Below are 23,303 nucleotides of genomic sequence, written 5' to 3'. Positions count from 1 at the left end.
ACAGTGCTAATATATAAAATCAGAAATAGAGATGCCAAATAAACGTTATATGAATCAAAATATGGATAAATAAAAACAGGCATCATATAAAAACACTATAATGTCAGCATGCATTCCATTATTAGCTTTCTTTCTTTTCTTTAAGGAGGTGCATAAAAGTAATATAGATCCTAATATCTCTTTGAAATGTCGATAAAGGGCGTTACTTTTTAATACCTTACATTTACAGATAGATAAAAAAAATAGAAAACCACAACAAAAAATAGACTAAATGTTCATATTGCTTCTCGACTAAACCAAACAAAACATAAAAAACTCGTCTTTATATATGAACTCTACAATGACCTGACAGACGTCTTGCTAGAGTTTTGTGTCATTTTGTCGTATTTAATTAACACAAAAAAAATCTATTGGAAAAGAAAATTGTACTTGATAAGGCTCGCTTTCCTACATCACATGACACAAATCTGGCCAATCAGTGCACACCTCAAGCTCCCGGAAGTGATCCGGGGCGTGACCACAGCACTCATGTATGTCGTCCTTTCTAGGTTTCAGTTGTGTTTCTGTGCTTGAAGAACCTGCGCCGCTAATCGTTTTGTTTCTAGCCTTATACGATCTCCAACCGGGGGAAGACAGACACAACTCTGACAGGTACACAAGACCATCTCTTTTACCAAGCATCGTCATTAATGAATACTGAGGCATTACATTTGTACCTTTAACGTATAAACGCACATATTACGGCGCTGTTATCAGTTAAATGTCTGTTTATATGGTTCAGGAAGGCGATGGAGAGCTAGCCGGCTAACATTAGCCGTTAGTGCTAGTCGTGATAAAGGCTTTTAGCTCTGTCAGTCTGTCTTAACTGTTGATCTTGACAGATAGATGGCCGGCGGGGCCTGTTCGTTTTCATTCTAACTTAGTTATCATCTGGATGATTGTTCATCTCACGTGAACTAACCTTCAGCCTCACGCTGAGACAGTGGCCCAAGGTTAGACAGCTTGTGAGTGCATGAATTGTAAACATTCTCATATATTTGGGTTGCAGATCTGATTGTATGTGGTGTGCCATTGTGATGAGCACCTGTCATCCTCTGTTTCTGCACGGGTATTGCATTTGAGTCGGACATTTTAACTCGTTGCTTCGGCTTTGATGGGATTTGGATTCGTTCTCCATCCCTTACTGTCGTGTTGCTGAAATACAGCATAACAAACATGTTTTTTTGTAAGCATCTTGTTGTGTTTTATTTCATATAATACACTGAACATGCATGACTTTATTGCAATCTTAGGAGTCTATATTAGCAACGAGATTGTCTTTACAAAAACCCGAATTGTGCAAGTCTATTTCCTTCCTCTTATGTCAATGGTTTATGACAGGAAGCATTAATAATACCCTTTGAATTATGTTTTAGTGACTGTATGATGCGACATTTGATGCACCTGCTTATCTGAACCTGCAGGCGGTTTAGGGTTTGAATTGTTTAGGTATGAAGGCATTTCCTTCATATGGTATGTTTTCAAAGTAAAATGGTATTTTTTTTTCTTATGCAGGGCTGAAACAGGTTGTGTCAAGTCATGGCATTCAGTAAAGGTTATCGTATTTATCATAAACTGGATCCACCTCCATACAGTGTGATTGTGGAGACCAGAAATCGAGAGGAATGCCTGATGTTCGAGTCTGGAGCCGTTGCTGTACTGTGTAAGGCTGTCCATATACCCTTTATAGTACTTATTTTTTATTAATCTTCAATATGAAAAATGTCAAACCAGTCATTTATTGGAAAAATATTATTGAATCAAAAGCAACCACCACCGTTGATTCACAGAATTTCCTAGATATAAGAAAGCAAAATGGCTTAAATGTTGCCTATTTGCATATAAAACAATTTTGGACATTATAAATCATCAATAAATATGGCATGTGGTTTTTTTAATAAGTAAAAGTTTGGTGTCATCTACAGCGGCGGCAGAGAAGGAGACCATCAAGACGGCATACACCAAGATGCTGGATGCTTATGGGATCCTGGGAGTTCTTCGTCTTAACCTTGGTACAGTTTCTCAGCTTCTTTTTTTTTTATTTTATTTAATTTGACTTGCCGGTTGTGTTTGTCATCACAACAAATACAAATCCATCCTGTCACCAGATTAAAAGAAAATCCCTGATCTTGAAGATAAGTAGAGCAGGAATATTACCAAAACACTAAAATTCACAGCAAAATAAAAATTTTGAAAGGTAAATACGCAACATGTTATCAAGCAGTTGTTAAACAAATATAGTCAGTAATTACAGTGTAACTACACGGTTAGCCATTTTTGAGTTTGTAAGTGTATATATATCATTTCACTGTCATATTTTAAGTTCTTAGGAAACAGCATAGGCTTTGAGACTTATCTACCTCAATATTTAAATAAGGGGCTGATGCATATGGGTTTTTCAGTGAACTAATTATTAACTTGCACATTTTAAATATGTGGTTACAAAATGTGTATGATCTACAAACTCTAAGCTCTGAATGCACTTCACTCTTCTTCCAAAGGGGATTCTATGCTGCACAGCCTGGTGGTCGTAACAGGCTGCAGTTCAGTGGGAAAAGTCCAGGATTCAGAAGTTTTTCGGGTAACAGGCACTGACTTCGTCTCTCTGAAAAACGACCCCTCGGATGAGGACCGCATCGCTGATGTCAAGAAAATCTTAAACTCTGGTAACTTCTATTTTGCTTGGTCCTCCACCGGAGCGAGTCTGGACCTCAGCTTGAATGCGCACCGCAGAATCAGAGAAGATACATCTGACAACCGTTTTTTCTGGTGGGTATTTTTCAGGTCAATTTGATTCAGTGTTAAAAGATTTTTCCATTAAATATAAATACCATTTTATTCAAAACATTCATTTTTAATGGCCGTATAGGGATTGTTTTAAATGTGAAAATTGTTTCCAACAAAATGTCAGTTACTCAGAATGTTGAACTTAATTGGTGGACGATAAGTGGATGTAATGGTTATGTAATTATATAACGGCTTCACAGGAATCAGTCCCTCCATCTCCATCTCAAGCATTATGGGGTGAACTGTGATGACTGGCTGCTGAGGTTGATGTGTGGCGGAGTGGAGATCCGCACCATCTATGCTGGGCACAAGCAGGCCAAAGCTTGCGTGATCTCTCGGCTCAGCTCAGAGAGAGCAGGCACACGTTTCAATGTCCGAGGCACAAATGATGACGGCCAGGTGGCCAACTTTGTGGAGACTGAGCAGGTATGCAAACAATATTTTGAACTCACTTCTTTAACCCTAAGGTGGTCTTTAGTCTTTTTTTTTTTTTCACTGGAATGGTACGAAGCATCGTAATTTAAATGGACTTTTGTGGCACTTGCTATACGAACACAGAAAATGTGGACATGATAAAAGAAGGCTAAATGGTCTTAAAATAAATGAGAAAAAAAATGCTTTATTTCTCCAACTACATGAATAACTTTGTTCTGTTTTCAACCTAAACACTGTATTAATTGAAAATAATATATTAAACATTTTTCTAATATTTGTATTATTTTATACAGAAACAAATGGTACAAAACATACTGGTGAATATTATCTAGAACCATGAAATCCCCTCAAAATAGAAAATATTATTGAAATAAAATATTGTACATTCATTTCAGTTAGTCCTCTAAGTGAGAAATACCGTTGGTTAAATATCATATGTGGCATGCCAAGGCTAAGATTTTGTTTTTATTTATATTCCCTACAGGTTATTTTCCTTGATGACAAAGTATCCTCCTTCATTCAGATCCGAGGGTCAATACCTCTGTTCTGGGAGCAGCCAGGAATTCAGGTACAATAAAGCCTTGAATCAATATAATGTATGCATGTATTCAAACAACACTGAGGAAAAATATTTGCATTGCGCTCCACTGAATTGAGCTTGCTGGAGTTCCACGCTCCTGCTGACTCGTCATAATGAACTTACTCTTTTGTGTTTCCACTTCGTCACACATGGTCAGTGCTGATCCCCTTTATTCATATTATCAGAAACACTCGATTCAGGGGATTTTGTTGCAGCTGAATCAAAGTCGAGAACCAAAAGGACAGCATGGGAACCGACAGTTGGTATATCAAAGGTTTAGTTTTGTCTGGTGGATTATCTGTTCTTCACTGCAAAGAGTTTGTGCAATGTCAGTCGGTGAAAGCTGCATCTAAACCGACCGTGACTCATTTTGGAAAGGATCCAGGTTCTGATATATCTATTTGGCTTCTTGTGAAATCAAGTTAAGATGCCAGTAAGCAGGTCTGGAAATGCCTTTGTCTTTCCTCTGACATTGCATAGACATTATCATTGTTGCTTTTAGTGGGAAGCTGGTGAGGTGACCCTTCTTGAGCTGTTTTTCAAAGCTTTCCACGGAACCTGAATGAAAGGTCTTGTGTGTCACTTCAGGCCATAGTGGTATTGGTTAAGGGATTCCATTGTCTTCAGTGCAAAGCTAGGAAGTAGAATCGCCACAGGATACTTTTTCTTTGCTCCCAGAAAGCTCAGGGTAATGTGAGCCAGTCTCTGCTGCTATTCCGAAAGTATGAAATATTAATGGCAGGGACCTGCAGAGGCAACAAACAAGAATTGGGTGTGACTCTGACAGACTGACTTAGTCTAAATAAAGCATAAATATCCAACAGCTCAAAACATATTTTAATTGAATGTACAATTTTAAATAATACTTGGCAACATTTTTATTCAGAAAATATATTAATGGACATTTTCAAAAAGAATTCTCCTGGGATGATTCAATTTTTTTGTCATGCATTAAGCTGAAAGACTATATAATTGTTCTTATTACTTTTGTTCTTGTTTTTATTTTTATTATATGTATGTTTTTGTATATTTGTATTTATTTATTTATATAATTTTCAAACAAAATTGTTATATAATTGTTTTGAAATTTTATATACGACTGAATTGTGAAATTAAAATGTTTCCTCTTGCCATGAATATAGCCACTGTTGCTGACATGGCGTTAAATCATAAATAAATAAATATCCTGAAATAACAGCTCTAAACCGGAGATCATCAGCCTTTTTGCGTTCAAGGACCCTTGTTGCATATAAAGGCAGAACAGGGACCATCTTATACATACTGATAAAAAAATAACAAATTAACATATTTAAATATATTGCAAATGTAAATACATTGCATTAAAATACGTAATAATTAATGATTTTATTTCATTCTTTTTTTCGGTGGTGTTGTGGTTGTTAACTAAAAGCTAAAACTATTAATCATTTTTCTTTAATTGGAATAAAGCTAAAATAAAATGTAAATATTAGATGCAAAAACTTAAACTTATGAACAAAAAAACAAAAATTAGAAATGCTGCCCTGGCAAGTAACTAAGCTAAATTAAGTTTAAGTTGAAGTACTAAAAGGAAATGAAAACTAAACTGAAATAAAAATTTAATTAAATAAAAAATTTAAGCTAAAATAAAAATATTTTTAAAAAGTGTAAAAATGGAAAAATCATAAGACATAACAAAATTACAAAAAACTTTATTAATTTAACTTTTATTAATTTAAATTAATAAAATAAAAGTATTTAATTACTGATTATTGATATTTTAGTATATAATCTTTATTTGTATGTGTATTTTATAATAATTAGTGTGTAATTTTAGTATATAGTATAAATAATAGTATACACACTTATTTAGTATAATAAGTGTGTAATTTAATATATTGTATAAATAATACAATGTTTTAATGTACGAGGGGCACTTGTAACATGTTTAATTGGTTGTTTTAGCTTTAAGTTAACATATTGGATTTTTGTTTAACTTTTTTTTTTTATTAATAGTTCTTCACATTGGCAGGCCATCTGCAGTGTCATCACTGCAGGCCCCTTGTTGAAGACCCTTGGTATGAAATGTTGAAATAAACTGGGTTAAAATAAATGAATTAAACAGAAGGCATAGAGATCAAATGTTGACTGTATAAAGGCAATTTTAGAGTCACCCTAGTTAAAAGAAACCACACAACACAACCAATCCTGTGGCTAGAACACTAACCAATTGTGTTCAAAGGTGTAACTGTTTCAGTGACCGAGTTATATGAGACTACAGGAAATGAGAAGCCAGTCATAGCCTAGAGATGAGAAAGTCTTCTGTATGGCTTACCTATTATGTTTGTAGATGTCAACGTAATACGTTATACTGAAGGTTGTGAGAGCAGTTAACACAAATAGAAAACCATTATTAGAAAGGGGCTTCCTGCAACTATTCAAATCTGCAACTAGCCAACATTAGCAGTTGAAACTTTTGTTTAGAGCACGACTGTCTAGCCAGGATTCATGTGTTTCCTGGTATGATCAGCAGATAGATGATAGATCTTCAGGCTTCAGTGAGTTTGTGAAATCATTACAGATGGTTCTGCTGTCTTATTCTGCACAAATGTTTTTCGTATCTTCAAATGCAGCTCAACTCAGCAGGCGGGCCAGGCCTGTGTGGTCTTTCTCTTGCTGTCTCTCTCATCTTCCTTTACTTCTGTCACCTTAATTTCCTCTTGCACCAAATATGAAATAACTCATGATTCTTCCTTTTTTTTTTTTTTTTTTTTTCTCTTTCCACAAAGGTCGGATCTCATCGCGTTAAGCTGTCCCGTGGTTTTGAAGCAAACGCACCGGCTTTTGAGAGGTAATTAGGATTCTGCTGGTCTCTGATGATGCTTGCTCTAGTACCCAGCTGTTCTGGCCTAAGTTTTAGTGCGTGATGAAAGCGATCCAGCAGACATTAGTGCAGTATATGGGCCCTGCTTCAAACAGTCCTGTTATTTAACACAGTCCGGATGGGCAAGCTCAGTCATGTCTAAGGATGCATTTTCGGCTAGTCGTGGGTAATTAAGGTCCACCGGAGCCCGATCAGATGAATTTGTAGGCGGCAATTACACACAGAACAGCTGGATGAAGTGCAGGAGGGGGTCTCGATGGATCATTTAAAAGTTTAACTTTTTTAACTTGGGTGACTTATAAATGCAGACTGCTCATGGTGTATCAGAAAAATCAGCACTGATGGCATGAGATGCTTAAAAAGCAGCATAAGATGTCCAGCCCCATAGTCATGCTGATTGATATAAACACAAGTCTAAACTCATTATCTGCAAATGATCATTTGACCATAAAAATGCATCTAAAAATAAATCCCCCACTTTTTATTAAGTCAGTCTTTGTGAGCCTGTTTTACTCCCTCAGTGCTCTGCTCATCAATAATATATCTTTATGATTTTTTTCAGTGCAAGATTAGGTTGATTAAAACAATAAAATCTGCATTAAGAAAGCCTTATCCTGAATATGTGGGAGGGTTTATTCTTATCCAGCCTTGGCTCCTCACACTGAGCATGATGGACATTCTTTATTCATCATGAGTCACTGCTCTGTTCCCTGGAGTGCTGAGTCAGGTCGTGATGAGAGGAAGTAGATGCAGACAACAGTCGTTAGGCTTTTATTTCCCCTCTGCATCCTTAATGATCTATTGATCACATGTTTCCTTGGCGTCCTTTGTTTTAAATCACCTTTGATTTTTCTTGAAGTGATGGATCACAGGATTGGATCAACATTTTTCATTTATTCTTTTTCAGTAAGGTTTGAATGTGTATGAACCATGTGTGATGTTTCCTGTCTAGACACTTTAGTGCCCTGAGGAGGCTGTATGGCAAACAGGTGATCATCAACCTGCTGGGTATGAAGGAGGGTGAACACATGCTCAGCAAAGCATTCCAGGTGATTGTTGTTTAGGAAATAGTCCAATTGTTCAGGTTACAATGCATTATTTAAGATGTCTTTCGGTTCTGAAGTATGACAAAACCATAGAGCAGTTGTTCCGCTTTCTTTACTGTGTAAAGACTGTCTTTGTCTTCGCCCACAGGGTCACCTGAAAGCTTCAGAGCATGCAAACGCTGTGAGAATGTTGAACTTTGACTATCATCAGATGGTTAAAGGTGGGAAGACTGACAAGCTCAGCAGTGTCCTGAAACCTCAGATCAGCAAGTTTCTGGAGGAATGTGGTTTCTTCTACTACTCAGGGGAGGCCGGCATTCAGAGGTGAGGTTATATAGTATCCCAGCACAACCGGTTTTTGAGAAATATCATAGAATAGCAAAACGTTTTCGTCATTAGGTTGTTTGTTTAATTCATTGTGTGTATACATAAAAACTATTGGATCTATTTTTCTCATAGTCACTGGGTATTTTAAAACAGGAATACATTTTTTGGGAGGTGGATGCATGTTTGTTTGTCAATTTTATTTTCACAATTTCTTTCTTTTAAAACAATTTTTAAACATAGAGAATCACAAAGTGCCCAAAACTAGCTCATACAATTGTCTACCACAATTTTGTTTACCTCAGATGTCAAAGTGGGACCATTCGTTCCAATTGTCTAGACTGCTTGGACCGAACAAACAGCGTCCAGGCCTTCATTGCACTCGAGGTGTGTTTGTGTCAACAGTTTGAAGGTTTTTCTTTTTATTATTTGTTTTTCTTTCATTCATTATGTAATATGTCTGTGGTGTTCAGATGCTTCCAAAACAATTGGAAGACATGGGTCTGACCGAGAAGCCTCAGCTGGTGGCACGTTTTCAGGAGGTTTTCCGCACCATGTGGTCCACCAATGGAGACTCGGTCAGCAAGATCTATGCAGGCACTGGTGCTCTGGATGGCAAGGCTAAGGTACATATCAGAGAACAGAAAAATGGGTGTTTCTGTGCCATTTTCACTCTGTCAGTTTACGATTGTCTTAATTGTCTTAATCTGCCGTTTTTCTCTGCTTTCCTATGGCTGTTCCTCTTCTTGTGTGGTAAGTTTACAGTAGCTAGTAGTGTCAATTTGAGTTTTGATGCTGTATTTATTTTAGTCTGCTCTGTTTTGTGTTGGCTCTTTTGTGTTCGTAGAGAAAGATTACTGTAACTGGCAGTGCTGTCGACTTTAATTAGGCCTCTTTTTATAGACTGTTATAAAAGCCTGTAAACCTCTTCCAACTAGGCCTCAAACCCCAGGCTTCATCTAGCTAGCAGCAAAGAAATAAAATTATTCCTTTGATGTCCCTTTGAATACATGTTCATGAATGTTTTATTTTGTTTTGAGAATATTTTTTTTGTTTTGTTTTTAGTTTTTTTGTTTTGAGAATGGTTTTGTTTTGTAACGAGCATTTTAGTTTGTTTTGAAAGTTTGTTTCATTCTGAGAGTTTTTTTTGATGTTCCAGACCTTGACTATTTTATATAAACTATTTTGTTTGGATTTTGTTTTTTCTTTCTGTAGGGTGGAAAGCTAAAAGACGGAGCTCGCTCGGTCACCAGAACCATTCAGAACAACTTCTTTGACAGCTCTAAACAGGAAGCCATTGACATCCTGAGACTGGGCAGCACCCTGAACAGTGACCTGGCAGATAAGGCACGAGCCCTCCTCACAACCAGCAGCCTGTATGGTACGATTTACAACACCACAATTCAGAGTTAGAAATAAACCAGGGCTATGTGGAAAAATGCTCGCAAAATTGACATTGCAAATACATTAAAGTAACTTGACATTATCATTGAAGACCAGCAATAAAACATAATAATGGCAATATATACATGTCAAAGTCAGACATGCCCCTTTGCCAGCTGTGATGCCTGGTTACTGGTTTAAACTTGGCCCAGGTTTTTAAAAGATTTTTGGGTCAGCACACCTTAATACTGCAGCTTCAACAATTGATTGCCAATTCAAAGTCAATGTTTGAATAAACTGACAGCTCGGATGCCCAGATTATGCAGAGCTGTAATAGCTGCTAATGGTGGATATTTTGATGAATCGAAAATTTTAGTTTTTTCTATGTACAAACTGTTTATGTAATAAAATGTTTTCGTTGTTTGTGTTGTCCCTTATCAGTGCAAAATTATCACAAATTATAAAGGATTCATGCCAATATTGTCCAAAACACCACTTTTCTAGGGCGTTTCCAAACTTTTGGAGGGCAGTGTAGATAACAGCCACAATTGTTTATATTGAAAATTCTTTAAATGATGAAGTTGAAGTATTTCACACAAACAGATGTGAGTTATGTCTTAGAAAAACTTTTGACATATTAACAAATATATTCCGATTTAGATAAATTATAAAAATAGAAATGTTATTAATATAATTAACTATAATATGTCTATTAAAAGAATGAATGTAAATCTATTCATAATATAAATATATTGAAAATGTATTGCCTATTAAAGAATAGATTTAAAATACCTGGCAAATGATTTAAGAACTTACCGAGTTATAGGTGGTTTCAAATGTTTCCACCTTTGGTATTTTGTGTTTGTGGTCACGGTTTATGGGATCAGTCTGCTGCAGTGGACTGATTTCATCCTGTGGATCTGGATATGAATGCGTTTCCTCATGCTAGCGTGCTAATCTATGGCTCCCGGCTGCTTTGGGTGTAAGATTAGTGTTGAACCAGAGGACTAATGCTGTTATCTGTCTAACGGCTAACTTTTAATCTCTCTCTCTTCCCCTCTCCCTTTGTTCTTTCTTTTTCTCCTTAATGCTTACAATGTTAGTCTCTGAGCCCATTTTACAGTCAGGTACAGTATACACAGACCAACCATAAATCTATAAATGTTTATGGTTCCCCGTTTCATAAACTCACTGTTTATTTTGGCGCCTCTGACATTGTACAGTTTGTTTTTTCTTTTTATCATCTGTGTTTTCTTGTTTTAAATGCTCTATAGTATCATTTTGTCTGACTTTCAAGGAAAGAATTCCGTCTGTTTGGTGTGTCTCAGTGGTTTGGTCAATGTCATATGCTCTGTATTTTCTTTTTGTGCACTTTCATGTTCATATTTCCTAGTCTCATTGATTATTTTAATGTTGGTTTTTGATAAGAATATCTCACCCTTTCTGTTTTAGCCTCTCCCAGAGTGCTCCTGGGCATGTGTCAGAACCACTTCAAGTACACACGTCCCAAAAAGATCAGAGTATGTGTGGGTACATGGAACGTGAACGGGGGCAAGCAGTTCCGCAGTATTGCGTTTCGTAAACACACGCTCAATGACTGGCTCCTGGATGCCCCTAAGAAGGCCGGCCATCCAGAATTCCAGGGTATGTGTTGATGTAAATCAATGCAAATGATACGTACAAAAAAAAAAAAAAAACTAGTGCAAATACTTTTGTGGGTTTTGTCATGCAGATGGAAAATCCAGCCCAGTGGACATCTTTGCTATTGGCTTTGAGGAAATGGTGGAGCTGAACGCTGGAAATATCGTCAGCGCAAGGTAAGAACTTGACGTTAGAGATTTCAAAGTTCACTTGTTGTAGTTGTATAGTAAGCAGAAGCAAAATTTACTTTGGTCCAGTGGTTGTGATGTGCTACACAATAAACTTTTCATTCAGTCGGTATTTATTTATTTCCTGTGAGATCTATTGAACTTCTTTTTCCTCTCTGGTAGCACCACTAATCAGAAGCTGTGGGCTGCAGAACTGCAGAAGAACATCTCACGAGATCACAAATATGTGCTGCTGGCCTCAGAGCAGCTGGTGGGTGTGTGTCTGTTCGTCTTTATACGCCCTCAGCATGCACCATTCATCAGGTATTCTCACACACATTTGTTTTCATTTTGTGATTGACATCAGCGTGATTTCAGATATTTCAAAGGATTAGAATTTTTTTCTGAGATCTCATATTGTTTGTCGTTTTCCTCACATAGGGATGTTGCTGTGGACACAGTGAAGACTGGAATGGGCGGAGCCACTGGTAATAAAGGGGGTGTTGCTATACGCATGCTCTTCCACACCACCAGCATCTGCTTTTTGTGCTCCCATTTCGCCGCCGGCCAATCGCAGGTCAAAGAGAGGAACGACGACTACAATGAAATTGCACGCAAACTGTCCTTCCCCATGGTAATTAATTTATGATGTAAAAAATATCTGTTGCTTCTGTTCCGTTTGTGAACACATTCTTCTTCTTTTTATTTGTTATTGCTTAGAAATTGTTAGTGTTATTTAAATACATCATAATGAATGTTAAACATGTAATATATTATTTATATATAATATAAATAATAAAAACAAATAATAATTTATTATTATTTTTGTTCTTAATAATGTTATTTAACTACATAATAGGTATTAATGTATAATATTTATATTATTTTATGACATAATAAAAACATATAAGAAAAATAATAACATTTTTATTATTATTATATAATAATATGTTATTAATCTGTTTGTTTATTTATTTTTAGGGCCGGCTCCTGTACTCCCATGATTATGTATTCTGGTGTGGAGACTTCAACTACAGAATAAATATTCCTAATGAAGAGACAAAGGAGCTGATCAGACAGCAAAATTGGGATGCACTGATTGCTGGAGATCAACTGGTAGAGCAGAAGAGTGCTGGACAGGTATATCAGGAAAAAAAACTGTAATATTAGTGGAACATGTCTTTTTTTTTTCACTATTTTTGTTTCTCTATTTTTTCATATTTCAGGTTTTTAGAGGCTTTATTGAAGGGAAGCTGGATTTTGCCCCCACTTACAAATATGACCTGTTTTCGGAGGACTATGACACCAGTGAGAAGTGCCGCACACCAGCCTGGACTGACCGTGTGCTGTGGAAGAGAAGGAAGTGGAACTTTGATAAAACTGGTGAGAATTATATTTAGAACATATCTTCAACCATCAACTGAACTTGAAATGCAGCAACAGATTACGCTGTCCTTGAAGAATTTTGACTAGATCTGCCTGTGTGTATTACAGCGGAAGAGTTGGAGTTGAATGTAGTAGGAGCCCCAGTGAATGAGGAAGATCAGTACCCATGGAGCCCTGGAGAGCTCAAATATTATGGCAGAGCAGAGCTCAAAACCTCTGATCACAGGTGAGAGAGACTAATACCAAAACAACTTTCTCAAGTTTACACACTAGCAATGTGTTTAGTGCCCTCTAGTGGGCCTCAGAGGTACTGCAGGAGGCAGTCGATTCATTTTTTACTTAATTTATTTTACTGCAAGTAATTGTTGAAATTTTGCATTTGTTTGTGTGGGCCACAGGTACTTTAAGTTTAGGAATCGCTGTTCTTGTACCTTTAACATTTATTTCTTATAGGCCTGTGGTGGCCATCATAGACGTGGACATGCTTGAGGTGGATCCAGAGGCCAGACATCAGGTATATAAGGAAGTGATCGCCCTGCAGGGTCCACCGGATGGCACCATCCTTGTCTCTCTCTGCACATCTGGTCCTGATGACTACTTTGATGATGCATTGATTGATGACCTGTTGGACAAGTTTGCTCATTTTGGCGAGGTTATTCTTATCAGGTACAGGTTGTTTTCTATATATATATATATATATATATATATTTAATTCCAATTGTATTTAATTGCTCTTTACATTTTTTTTATATAAAATTTAGTTCAAAAGTGACAGTGAAGACATTTATCATGCTATCAAGGAATCCTTTTCCAATATTAAGTAGCATAACTGGTTTCAGAATTGATAATAAGAAGAAATGTTTCTTAAGCACAAATGTGCATATTAGAATGGTTTTTGAAGGATCATGTGACACTGAAAACTGGAGTAATGATGCTGAAAATTCAGCTTTGCCATCAAAGGAATTTTAAAATATATTAAAATAGCAAATAGTTATTTTAAATTGTAATAATAATTCACAATATTACAGTTTTTACTGTGTTTTTGATTAAATAAATGCAGCCTTTGTGAACATAACATTCTTCATAACATATCTTAATATATATATATATGTGTGTATACGTATCCGTATATGTACATAAATATTTTTTTCTTCTGAACAGGTTTGTTGAAGAGAAAATGTGGGTGACATTTTTGGAGGGATATTCTGCTCTGGCAGCTCTATCACTGAGCGGCTCTACTGTAAGAGACCTTACTGTTAAGATTACATTTTAGATATTGACAGTTAAAAAAAAATCACATGCACATATATATTGCATGGTACCCTAATATTGACCTTTTTTTACCATCCCTCTTTGTGTTTGCATGCAGGTGAATGGTAAGACCATAGACATCCGTCTGAGGAGTCCAGGTTGGATAAAGAGTCTAGAGGAGGAAATGAGTGTGGAGAGAATCTGCGGCAGCATCCCAACATCCACCAGCTCCACCCTGCTGGCAGAAAACTCTGACATGGGAGAAGAGTATTACATGGAAGGTGTGACACCTTTTTGAGTTATATGGAACCAAAACTCAAAAGGAATCTATGGTGCTCTGGAACAGTATGGAGTTAAGATTTTTATTGCTGTTGACAGGTGATGTGGACGAGGAGATTGAGGAGATTTTACCCCAGCACCTGCAGCCAGGAGCAGGCATGGATCTTAGCGCGTCTCCTGCCACATCTCCACACACCAGCCCCTGCTCCTCTCCTACCCACGGAGAACCTGCACCCCCCATCCGGCCCAGCAGAGCCCCTCCACGTACAGCTGGACCACCACAGGGTAGTGATAGTATTTGACTGTATTCAAGAGGGACAAACTCTTATTGATTTGTATCAGTTTTTGTATTTGTCTTTATTTTTAACTGCTGTTCAAGGGTTTGGGTCAGTAAGTTTTAAATTTATTATTTAATTTCTTCTATTCAGCAACGATGCATTAAATTCATCAAAAGTGACAGTATAGACATTTATAATCTTAGAAAAGATTTATATTTCAAATAAATGCTATTCTTTTGAACTTTCTATTTTTCAAAGAATCCTAAGATTCCAAATTTTAAGCAGCAGCAGCACAACTGTTTTCAACATTGACAATAAGAAATGTTTCCTGAGCACAAAATCTGAATATTAGAATGATTTCTGAAATTTTGCTTTGTGGTATCAAAATAAATTACAACTTATAATAACTGAAAATAAAGAAAACAATTATTTTAAATTGTATTAATATTTCTTAACATTATTTTATTTACAAAATTGATTTTAATCAAATAAATGGAGCCTTTGTGAGCATAAGGTTCTTCTTTTAGTAACATAAAAAAATCTTACAGACCCAAACTATATAGCTATATACATAAAGCATCAGGGAAGTAAAAGAGGGGGAATTTTTTTTTTTTAATAATTAGTTCTCTTTTTTAACTCTGTAGTAGATTTAAATCTAGAGAGTTATACAAAAATGTTAATTTCTCAAACTCTGGAACATACAAAAATTCCAGTACATTAATTTTCCTTTGTTTTTACACTGCGAAAAGGAGGATTAAGCCCAGCATCCGTTAGAAGGGAACTGGCAGGTAAAGAGTGCTGTTTGCAGAGGTGTTGCTGATGTTCTTCAGTGGTTCCTGAGCTCTTATAGAGTTTGTGTATGTGTGTCTCTTAAGGCTTCTGTGTGGTTTGCAGTAATGTGAGCTGAGCTAAATCCCTGAGGCTGTTGATTGGACACTTGTGATAATAGCATGCTTTTTCACTCTCTCTTTGCTCAGGTTCTCCTGTTGATGGTCAGCCAGCTGGAGCTCCCTCTTCACTGGGACTGGAGCCAAAACGTCCCCCTCCTCCACGCCCCAATGCCCCACCAGCCCGACCTGCACCTCCACAGCGCCCACCACCACCCTCAGGTACAGCTGTGAAATCTTTGTAAATGTTTACACAGGCATGACAGATTTTGGATTTAAAGATCTGTTCTTACCAGAAGTCAAAACCCAAAAGTCATGAGCTGTATCTGAGATTGAAACACACGTATTAATTTAGGTACTATGTTTTCACTTGTTTTTTTTTATTTTACTTTTTCATTCATTTATTTCACAATGTCCTGTGGTTTCTAAAGGAGGCAGAAGTCCCACACCTGTTAGGAAAGATTCAGCAGGTAATGCTGTACATGAACCAGTACTGTGTATTAGCTGTGGAATATTGGCTTAATGCTGTTTAGTGTTTATTGACTTGGTTAGTTGCAACTGATATTAGGTTGGCATAGCGAAAAATGTCTGGCTGACTTTGGTTTGTTCGTTTGGTTGTTTCTTCATGCTTTTCCTGAGCCTCATTGTAAATTTGGCTTTCTGTGGCATAATATATTAAATATGAAATATTAAGTAATTATTTTGCCATGTGGATTTTGTTCTTCATTACCGATTTTTGTTTATAATGTAATTTTTGGAAAAATTTTGAATTTTCTTTCGAAGGCTTTGCTGGGCCTCTTGATCTAGAGTTTGTGACTGATTATGAAGGTAATTTAGGTTTTAGATGTTTTTTGCCGTGTTTGTTATTGTGTATGATGATCACTTGAGACCTCCTGCACTTGCTAAGAGAAATGGACTAATGGGGCAGGGGAGTTTAGGTCATCCATCTTGCCATGATGCAGTGCATGAAGTCTCAGTTATTGCAGTAATTTTGGTTTAGTGTGAAGTGATGGGTTGAATTAGGTGAATTAGCTTTTGTAAATAGAGAATGATAGAAATGATCTCTCCAGGCAGGTAAGGAGTCTGTTGGGTCAGATATATTTTCTCCCTAGCTAAAGTAGATGCTACAAAACAAAAAGTAATTTGTAATTTTTTTGAAAAATTCTTCCCTCATGCTGACAAAAGGACAAAAAAGCCCAGCGTTAGCACGTGCAGATGCAGCTGGTGAGTTCCTCCACACTCTACATTCGCTCATCAGCACTCCAAAATAACATCAACCATCTGTAACTGACAGAAGATTTCACTGACGGACATATTTGGGCCTTCCTAATGCCAGAATATTGTAACCCCAGGCTAGTTTCAACACAGAATAGAGCTACATTCTTGACAGGAGAACTGATCTAATGTTTTCCAGGCTTGCTTTTAAAGCATCTGTTTAAATTTAGTATGTAAAGTATTGTTCTGTTATCAGGTTTGTAGAAATTGTGCCAATTTGACAAGTTAATAAAATAGGTTTTCTGATGTTTTTATTAACTTATTTCATATAACTATTACTGAAAGTTTGATTATTGCTTTGACTGTTTTTTAGGTCGCGGTCAAGCCACCGGATCAGCCCCTGGAGGCGCCCCACGGCCGGTGGGTGGACTAAATGAGATTAAACGATTTTTTTTTTTTTTTTTTAAGTAAAATGCCATGTTAAAATTATAATTTTTTTGCTTTAGCTCCCACCTCGAGCAGGAGTCATTAGCGTCCCTCCTCAGGCTAGACCTCCTCCTGCTCATCCTGGGGCCCCCAGACCCATAGCAGAGGTGCATCCTGGGGCCCCACGTCCCTCACCTGATAATCACCCCGGAGCTCCAAGACCAGTTCCTGAAGCCCAAAGCAAACCATCTGAACTCCCTCTGGGTTTGTTAAACACTTCTTGTTAATTTTTCTTCAGTATTTTTGTTTTATATTTTCTTTTATTATTGTTATTATGTTTTATGTTTTTTTGTTTTAGAATCAACATTTTAGTAAATAGGATTCAGATTTTTCAGATTTTGATTAATAAAAAGTCTGTCGGTGTGTTTTTATTATAATTGAGATACTATTATAGTTTTCATTAGTATTTTAAACCAGTTTTATTTTTTTATTTTAAATTTTAAAGTTAGTCATTTTGTTGTGTTTTTGTCATTTTTAGTAGTTTTTTTTTTATGTCTATATAGTTTTTATTCATTTTATTTCAGTTTTAGTTATTAATAAATTAATAACTAATTAAAATAAATTGAAATGAGAATTGTTGCCTTTACAGCTAGTTGAAATAAACATTTATATTTTATTTTAGTTAACATTTACTTTATTTCAAGCTACAATAATGTTTTTAGTGGTTTTAATTTGTTTTAGTTAAAAATAATAACCCTGGTGTCATTACACTATTCATGTTTAACCAATAAGTCATTGTGAATATCATCAAAACGTGTAACACGTTGTTTAAAATTACGTTTTTAACCCTTTTTTTTACATCTGTAATAATACATATTCCTGACTGAAACAGGATATTTAAAGGTTCATTCAAAGGTACATTCACAACCTAAAATTTTTGAAATGATAGTAATAATTATTGCTAATAACAGTAATTAAATTGCTTATATTATTGATAATGTATTATTTTATTACTATGTAATAATTATTTTTTAGTTCTGATTTAAACACATCTCACGGTTTTACCAACTTTCTATCCTGTAATAATGCTGTGTGTCTGTCCATCAGGTCCAACCCCGACACTGCCAGGTCCCATGAGGCCTCAGATGGCATCACCCATGCAGCCCCAGTCCATGTCGCCAATGCAGCCTCCCGTGCAACCTCAACTGCCCCCACCCATACAAGCCCAGCTCCCTCCACCAATGCAGCCCACCTTACCTGCCCCGCTGGTGCCTCAGCCTGCTCCTCAAGCGTCTGCTGGAGCCACTGCCGCCCCTCAGCCTGGACTGGCATCTCCCAAGCCTCCACCCCGGAGCCGGTCCTCTCACACACTGCCACCTGAGTCTGCTCCTGCTCCTGCTCCTACATCTCAGGTTAGTCGTCTTTCTCTGCCCACGTCTGCATGGATGTCAAGATAATAAACCCAACATTCAATTGTGAAAAAGAGAGACAGGTACCCACAAGAGCCCATCCTGGGGTCATTACCCAGCTTTAGGGTCCTTTTCCTCTTTTCTTTTTTTTTTTTCCTTTCTACTTTTCTAGTAATATCGACTTTGTCCAGGTGGTTCTTATAGTCATGTTTCACTCTTCTTGATGCATGTGTCTCTCTCTTTTGCTAGCAGGAGCAATCCTCAGGTTGACAGGTACTGGATTAAGTAATTTCTAGTCTTTACGTTGTCTTCATGGCACCATAGTCACAATGTATGGGGTGCTCATACATATAGAATCCTCCATGTTATAGTTGTTTTTCCCCTTTCCATCTTTAATTTAACCTTATTTTATTTTAAATATCAGAAAAGTGTAAACTTAACTTGAACCCCTTGACATTATTGTATATAGCTACTTCAAGAAAGAAGTACCAAGTTATGAGTTTAATGTTGTTCCGACAGGGGGTTCAAGGAAAGTGTCATCCAGTATTCGTTGTGGGTATTGTTTGTCTTTGTTTTTAATCTGTGGTATAATTGTTTTCAGTGTTTCTTGGATAAGATAAAGTAATTTGAGTAAATTGCTTCACTTTACCTCTAGTAGACTTGCACACTAATTATATTTGTGTTTTTGATGTTCTATAATGCTGTTTTCAAATTCAGATCTTTTTGATTTTGATTTATTTTAAAGTCTGTCATTGCACAATTTATGTTTTAACCAACAAGTAATTTGATCAAAACTTGTAACAAATGCATTGTTTTATAATTATAAGTCAACATGAAATTGTTTTCAACCCTTTTTATGTCTGTAATGATACATATTTGTGAGTGAAACAGGATATTTAAAGGTGCATTCAGTAGTTTGGTGCTAATTTACTGAATTGCTTAATCTAAAATCTCAAAATAAATTTTACTCTATCAGTTCAAAAATGACCCCCAACAGCCAAAGAGGGCAATTAATTGTCAGCTTTTAAACCTAGAATTCCCCAAAATAGTTGTTACTACTTCAGGAAAGTTAGTTTAGTAGAATTAAAAAAAACTTATTGTTCCTAACAGCCAAGGTGTGACCAATTCTTGAAGAATTTTGGAGGGTTAAGGAAGGTTACAAAGAAAATAAATTTTTCTGCAATATATTTGATAAAATCAAATTTGATTTCATGTTGACTCTGCAACACCATTTTGTTGTATCTTCTCCTTTAACTGAAAGTTTGATTTCATAATGTAGCCCTTGTGTGTTTTCTTTCCCCAGGCCAAGGACAAGAATGGAGTCCAAAGAGAAGCACAATGGAATCTAGACCCCTTCGACATGCTTAATTCCCAGTCCCTCTTCCAAAATTCATCATTCTCCGCTTCCGTCCCTCGCTCCTCTTCCTCATCCACTCCCTCCCCTTCTTCTTCCTCCACGCTACCCAGCTCCCTCTCCCTATTCTCAGCTCCGGACACCAGCAGCACTCCATGTCTTCTGCCTCCCCCTGTTCCCTCCCGCAGCAAATCCCAAGAGACTCTCCGTTCATCCCCCAATCCGTTCCTCGCAGAAGCCCACCCCAGACCCAACAGCACCAACCCTTTCACCGGCAACTTGTTGCCCTCCCCACACCGCCCGCTCACGCCCGATTTCTACACTCAGCATCAGGCCAGGTCTGGCCTCAACAGGGCCATGTCAGCTGTGGTTCAAAGTTCAACTCTTCCACCATCATTCTCTAGACAACAATCCTTAGTTCCTGCTCCAGCAGTAGCCCCAGCCACACAAACCCAAAAGTGGGTCACATTCGATGACGATTCAGACTTCCTTTCAATGAAGGCTCCATCTGCAAGTGGGACCGGCCCACCGCTTATACCCACAGCCTCATCCATTCCTTTCACACAACCCCAGAGCAGCTTCCCCAGCTCAGGCTTTGGCATAGACAGCAACTGGGTGTCGCTTCCCACTTCCACATTTCCCACAATCCCTCCTCCGATCGCAACCAGGACTAATATCAGCATCAAAAACACCCACATCCCTTCCAGAAACGAATTCACAGACAGATGATACAGCAGAGAACGCGTATGTAAAATACAGAGAAAATATTATTGTGTATCTATAATATGTGTATGGTTTGTATAAAAGTGTGGTTTTGGAAGTGTTGACCCGTTTGGAAGTGTTGACCGTTTCTTTTAGCCCAACGTCGATGGGAAACCAACACAGTATGTTTAGTATTTTTCAGTTTTTAAATAATAATGGGCAAAAAACATCATTTGCATATTACCATGGATATACACACATATGTGTGTAACATTTTACACTTCAATGGCCAGATTTAGTTTATTACACATTAGACCGCAGCTTTAAGCTACATGGTCAGATGTAAAAAATGTACAAATATTAAGTTATATATCTCATTGCAATTTCAATTTCAGCCTTTTCTTACCCTCATGTCGGAACACAAAAGAAAATATTTTGAAATTTGTATTAATCTTTTTCCATACAGTGGAACTCAATGGGGTGTAAATAGGTTGTTTTGGACCCCATTCACTTCCATTATATGGACAAAACCAGTTGAAACATTCTTCAAATAAGTTCTTGTATGTTCCACAGAAGAAAGAACGTTAAAAAGGTTTGTAAAGACATGAGAGTTAGTAATTTATAATTTTTTGGTGAACTATCCCTTTATTCTGTAACCCAATGCAAATACGTAAACTTATCAAATGCACAGACTTAAAATACCTGGCTGTGTCTGACTTGTTCTACGCCATCATATCCTTAAAATGGGCTTGACCAGAGATACTTGTTTGTTGTTAAACTCATTATGAATGTATCTTTTACCTGTTTCTATTGCCCGTTTAGGTTCAGAGCGTGTCACGTACAACATTAACTGTTGTTGTGCTTTACTGCATACTCAAATCAAGGGTCTTTATTTTTCTGGGTGTTCACGCAAAAGACCCCCCTCCCACCCCCCATGCATCCTGTAGCACGAGCGATGTGTTTAGCTTGTCAAAAATATATCTTCTATACATATTCATAGTGATTAAATGTCTTCCTAGTGGGGAAAAAATGTAAAGTAGTTCTGAATTGTGACTATATTTACAGCATATACATGCCATATCTAAAGTGCACTGAAGAGCTCTGTCCTTTAGGCTTTCAAACGCACATTTTGAGTGGAGCTTGAGGGTCACAGTGGCTCCTCTCATTCATCAACACTGTATATACATGTGCTTTCAGTTCATCTGATCCAAAGCTCACAACAGAACTGCTGTATTAAATGTGTTGTGTGTGTGTGTGTGTTTGATTTGGTGGCTCCTCCTTCAGGATGTTGGTCATGCTTTCTTTACACTTTTGCAATGTGTACTTATTCGCTCAATGAAATCGTGTTTTTTAATTTCGATGAACAGGTTGTTGATAGATCTATTTATTGTTATAAGGAGGAATACTGTGCTGTATTTTGGGGTGCGCCGTCTGTTTCTGTGTATTTTAGCTGTTCGTGCGAGTGCGCATGCGTGTTTGCATCGCCATATCGAGGGATTCGGATATCTTACGAGTCTTATGACCCCAGAGTCATTATAGCATTGTGTCTTTGAACTAATTTTGAGATAAATATTTATCAAATATGGTGTAATCTTGAGAGGAAACACAACAAGATGGATTATGAATGGTGTAACATTTAAAGCTACTATTTTGTAACAATGCCTTGTTGATAAAAGTCTGGAGTTCAAAGGCCCCAAAGGGGTTTATTTGGTTCTGGGGAAGCATATCATGATTCAGCCTCAGTTGTTTTTGTTAATTATATAGCATTCCAGACTGTACTGATGCATTATGGGTGAACAATCAGCCCTCAGGCACTTCTTTTATGTGTGCAGTCGTTTTACTCATGTTATGCAGGCTTTTAATGTCCCTCAAGGGTATACTGAAATTATTAATTCTTGGTTAAAGTGTATGTATTTCAGGAAAGCAGTATTTTACTTGTGCTTTTGGTCCTTGTTTACATTTTAGGTACAATTTAAAATCTGCATAGCTGTTTAAATATTCGCCTGGGACATGTTGAGCAACATATTTTGGCTTTGAGCATTACAGATTTATTTTTGGAGAGTAAAAGCACTGAAAACTTTTTCTCTTTTTGGGGTTTGGTTGAGGAATGGGTCAGAAGAAGCCAGCCAGCAAGATTGTGTGAATTAATGCATGAGAAAACCATTCCAAAGCACTAACTGTGAATATCTCCAGAATACAGACGAATACAAGTATCAGGTTGTGGATAATATATATATATATATATATATTCTTTTGATGACTGATGAACACAATGTAACCACTTAACATTCAAAGGCATTAGAAGTCATTTGATCAGGTGTTCTGTATGTAATGAGAGCGTTGAACCTGACATTGCTAGCGCCAGTTATTAATGAGAAGCAAGGTTTATAGGAATTAACTCCTTTTGTGAAGTTAACGTTCCTTTGTAGCTTTTAGCCCAGTAGTAAACAAGTCTGTGGTATTAACCTTACATGTATACACAAACCACACAACTGCAATTCAATAACAAGTACTCGATCTGTAATTTAAGTGCACTCCAAAAGTGCACATTTATGTAAGGAGCAATTGATGTTGTATGTATGCAATAATAAATGTATTTCAACATGAAACATTGCTATTAATTATTGGCTGCAGCAGATCATATTATCATCATAAATATACATTTAAAGACACTTCAGCTATTCAGAAACCTTGCTGTAAAATTGCATTTTTAAAAAATTGTATAAACATTTAATTTGAATGATATTAGTTTCTGAAAAATACAAATGAGGTTTTAACGTGTACATAAGTATATCCCATATTTTAATAACAATTAGAAAATAAATTAATAACCAAGCTTTTGTGTATTTGA

General features: G+C 36.8%; 1 protein-coding gene across 2 annotated transcripts; it reads left to right on the top strand.

The window, feature by feature from the left end:
- Positions 1-542: 542 nt before the first annotated feature.
- Positions 543-23,058, top strand: LOC306865943 (synaptojanin-1-like). 2 transcript variants are annotated; one of them, XM_079410806.1, is made up of 29 exons: positions 543-651; positions 1,555-1,702; positions 1,965-2,051; positions 2,541-2,808; positions 3,027-3,252; positions 3,746-3,829; positions 6,610-6,671; positions 7,657-7,753; positions 7,899-8,074; positions 8,380-8,461; positions 8,548-8,700; positions 9,290-9,455; positions 10,910-11,101; positions 11,190-11,274; positions 11,449-11,589; positions 11,707-11,899; positions 12,247-12,405; positions 12,492-12,648; positions 12,760-12,877; positions 13,105-13,317; positions 13,813-13,891; positions 14,021-14,183; positions 14,281-14,466; positions 15,209-15,247; positions 15,437-15,568; positions 16,935-16,981; positions 17,068-17,251; positions 18,095-18,399; positions 19,700-23,052. In XM_079410806.1, exons 2-29 carry the CDS (start codon positions 1,579-1,581, stop codon positions 20,477-20,479), a joined length of 4,698 nt encoding a protein of 1,565 aa, XP_079266932.1. In that variant the 5' UTR covers positions 543-651; positions 1,555-1,578; the 3' UTR covers positions 20,480-23,052. The 2 variants fall into 2 exon arrangements, with proteins under 2 accessions (XP_079266932.1, XP_079266933.1); XM_079410807.1 differs by lacking the exon at positions 15,209-15,247 and having other exon boundaries at positions 19,700-23,058.
- The last annotated feature ends 245 nt before the right edge of the window (positions 23,059-23,303 follow it).

The sequence above is a fragment of the Barbus barbus genome (assembly GCF_936440315.1).
Source record: "Barbus barbus genome assembly, chromosome: 47".
NCBI classification, from domain to species: Eukaryota; Metazoa; Chordata; class Actinopteri; order Cypriniformes; family Cyprinidae; genus Barbus; species Barbus barbus.
This window is presented reverse-complemented; position numbering and strand designations above follow the sequence as displayed.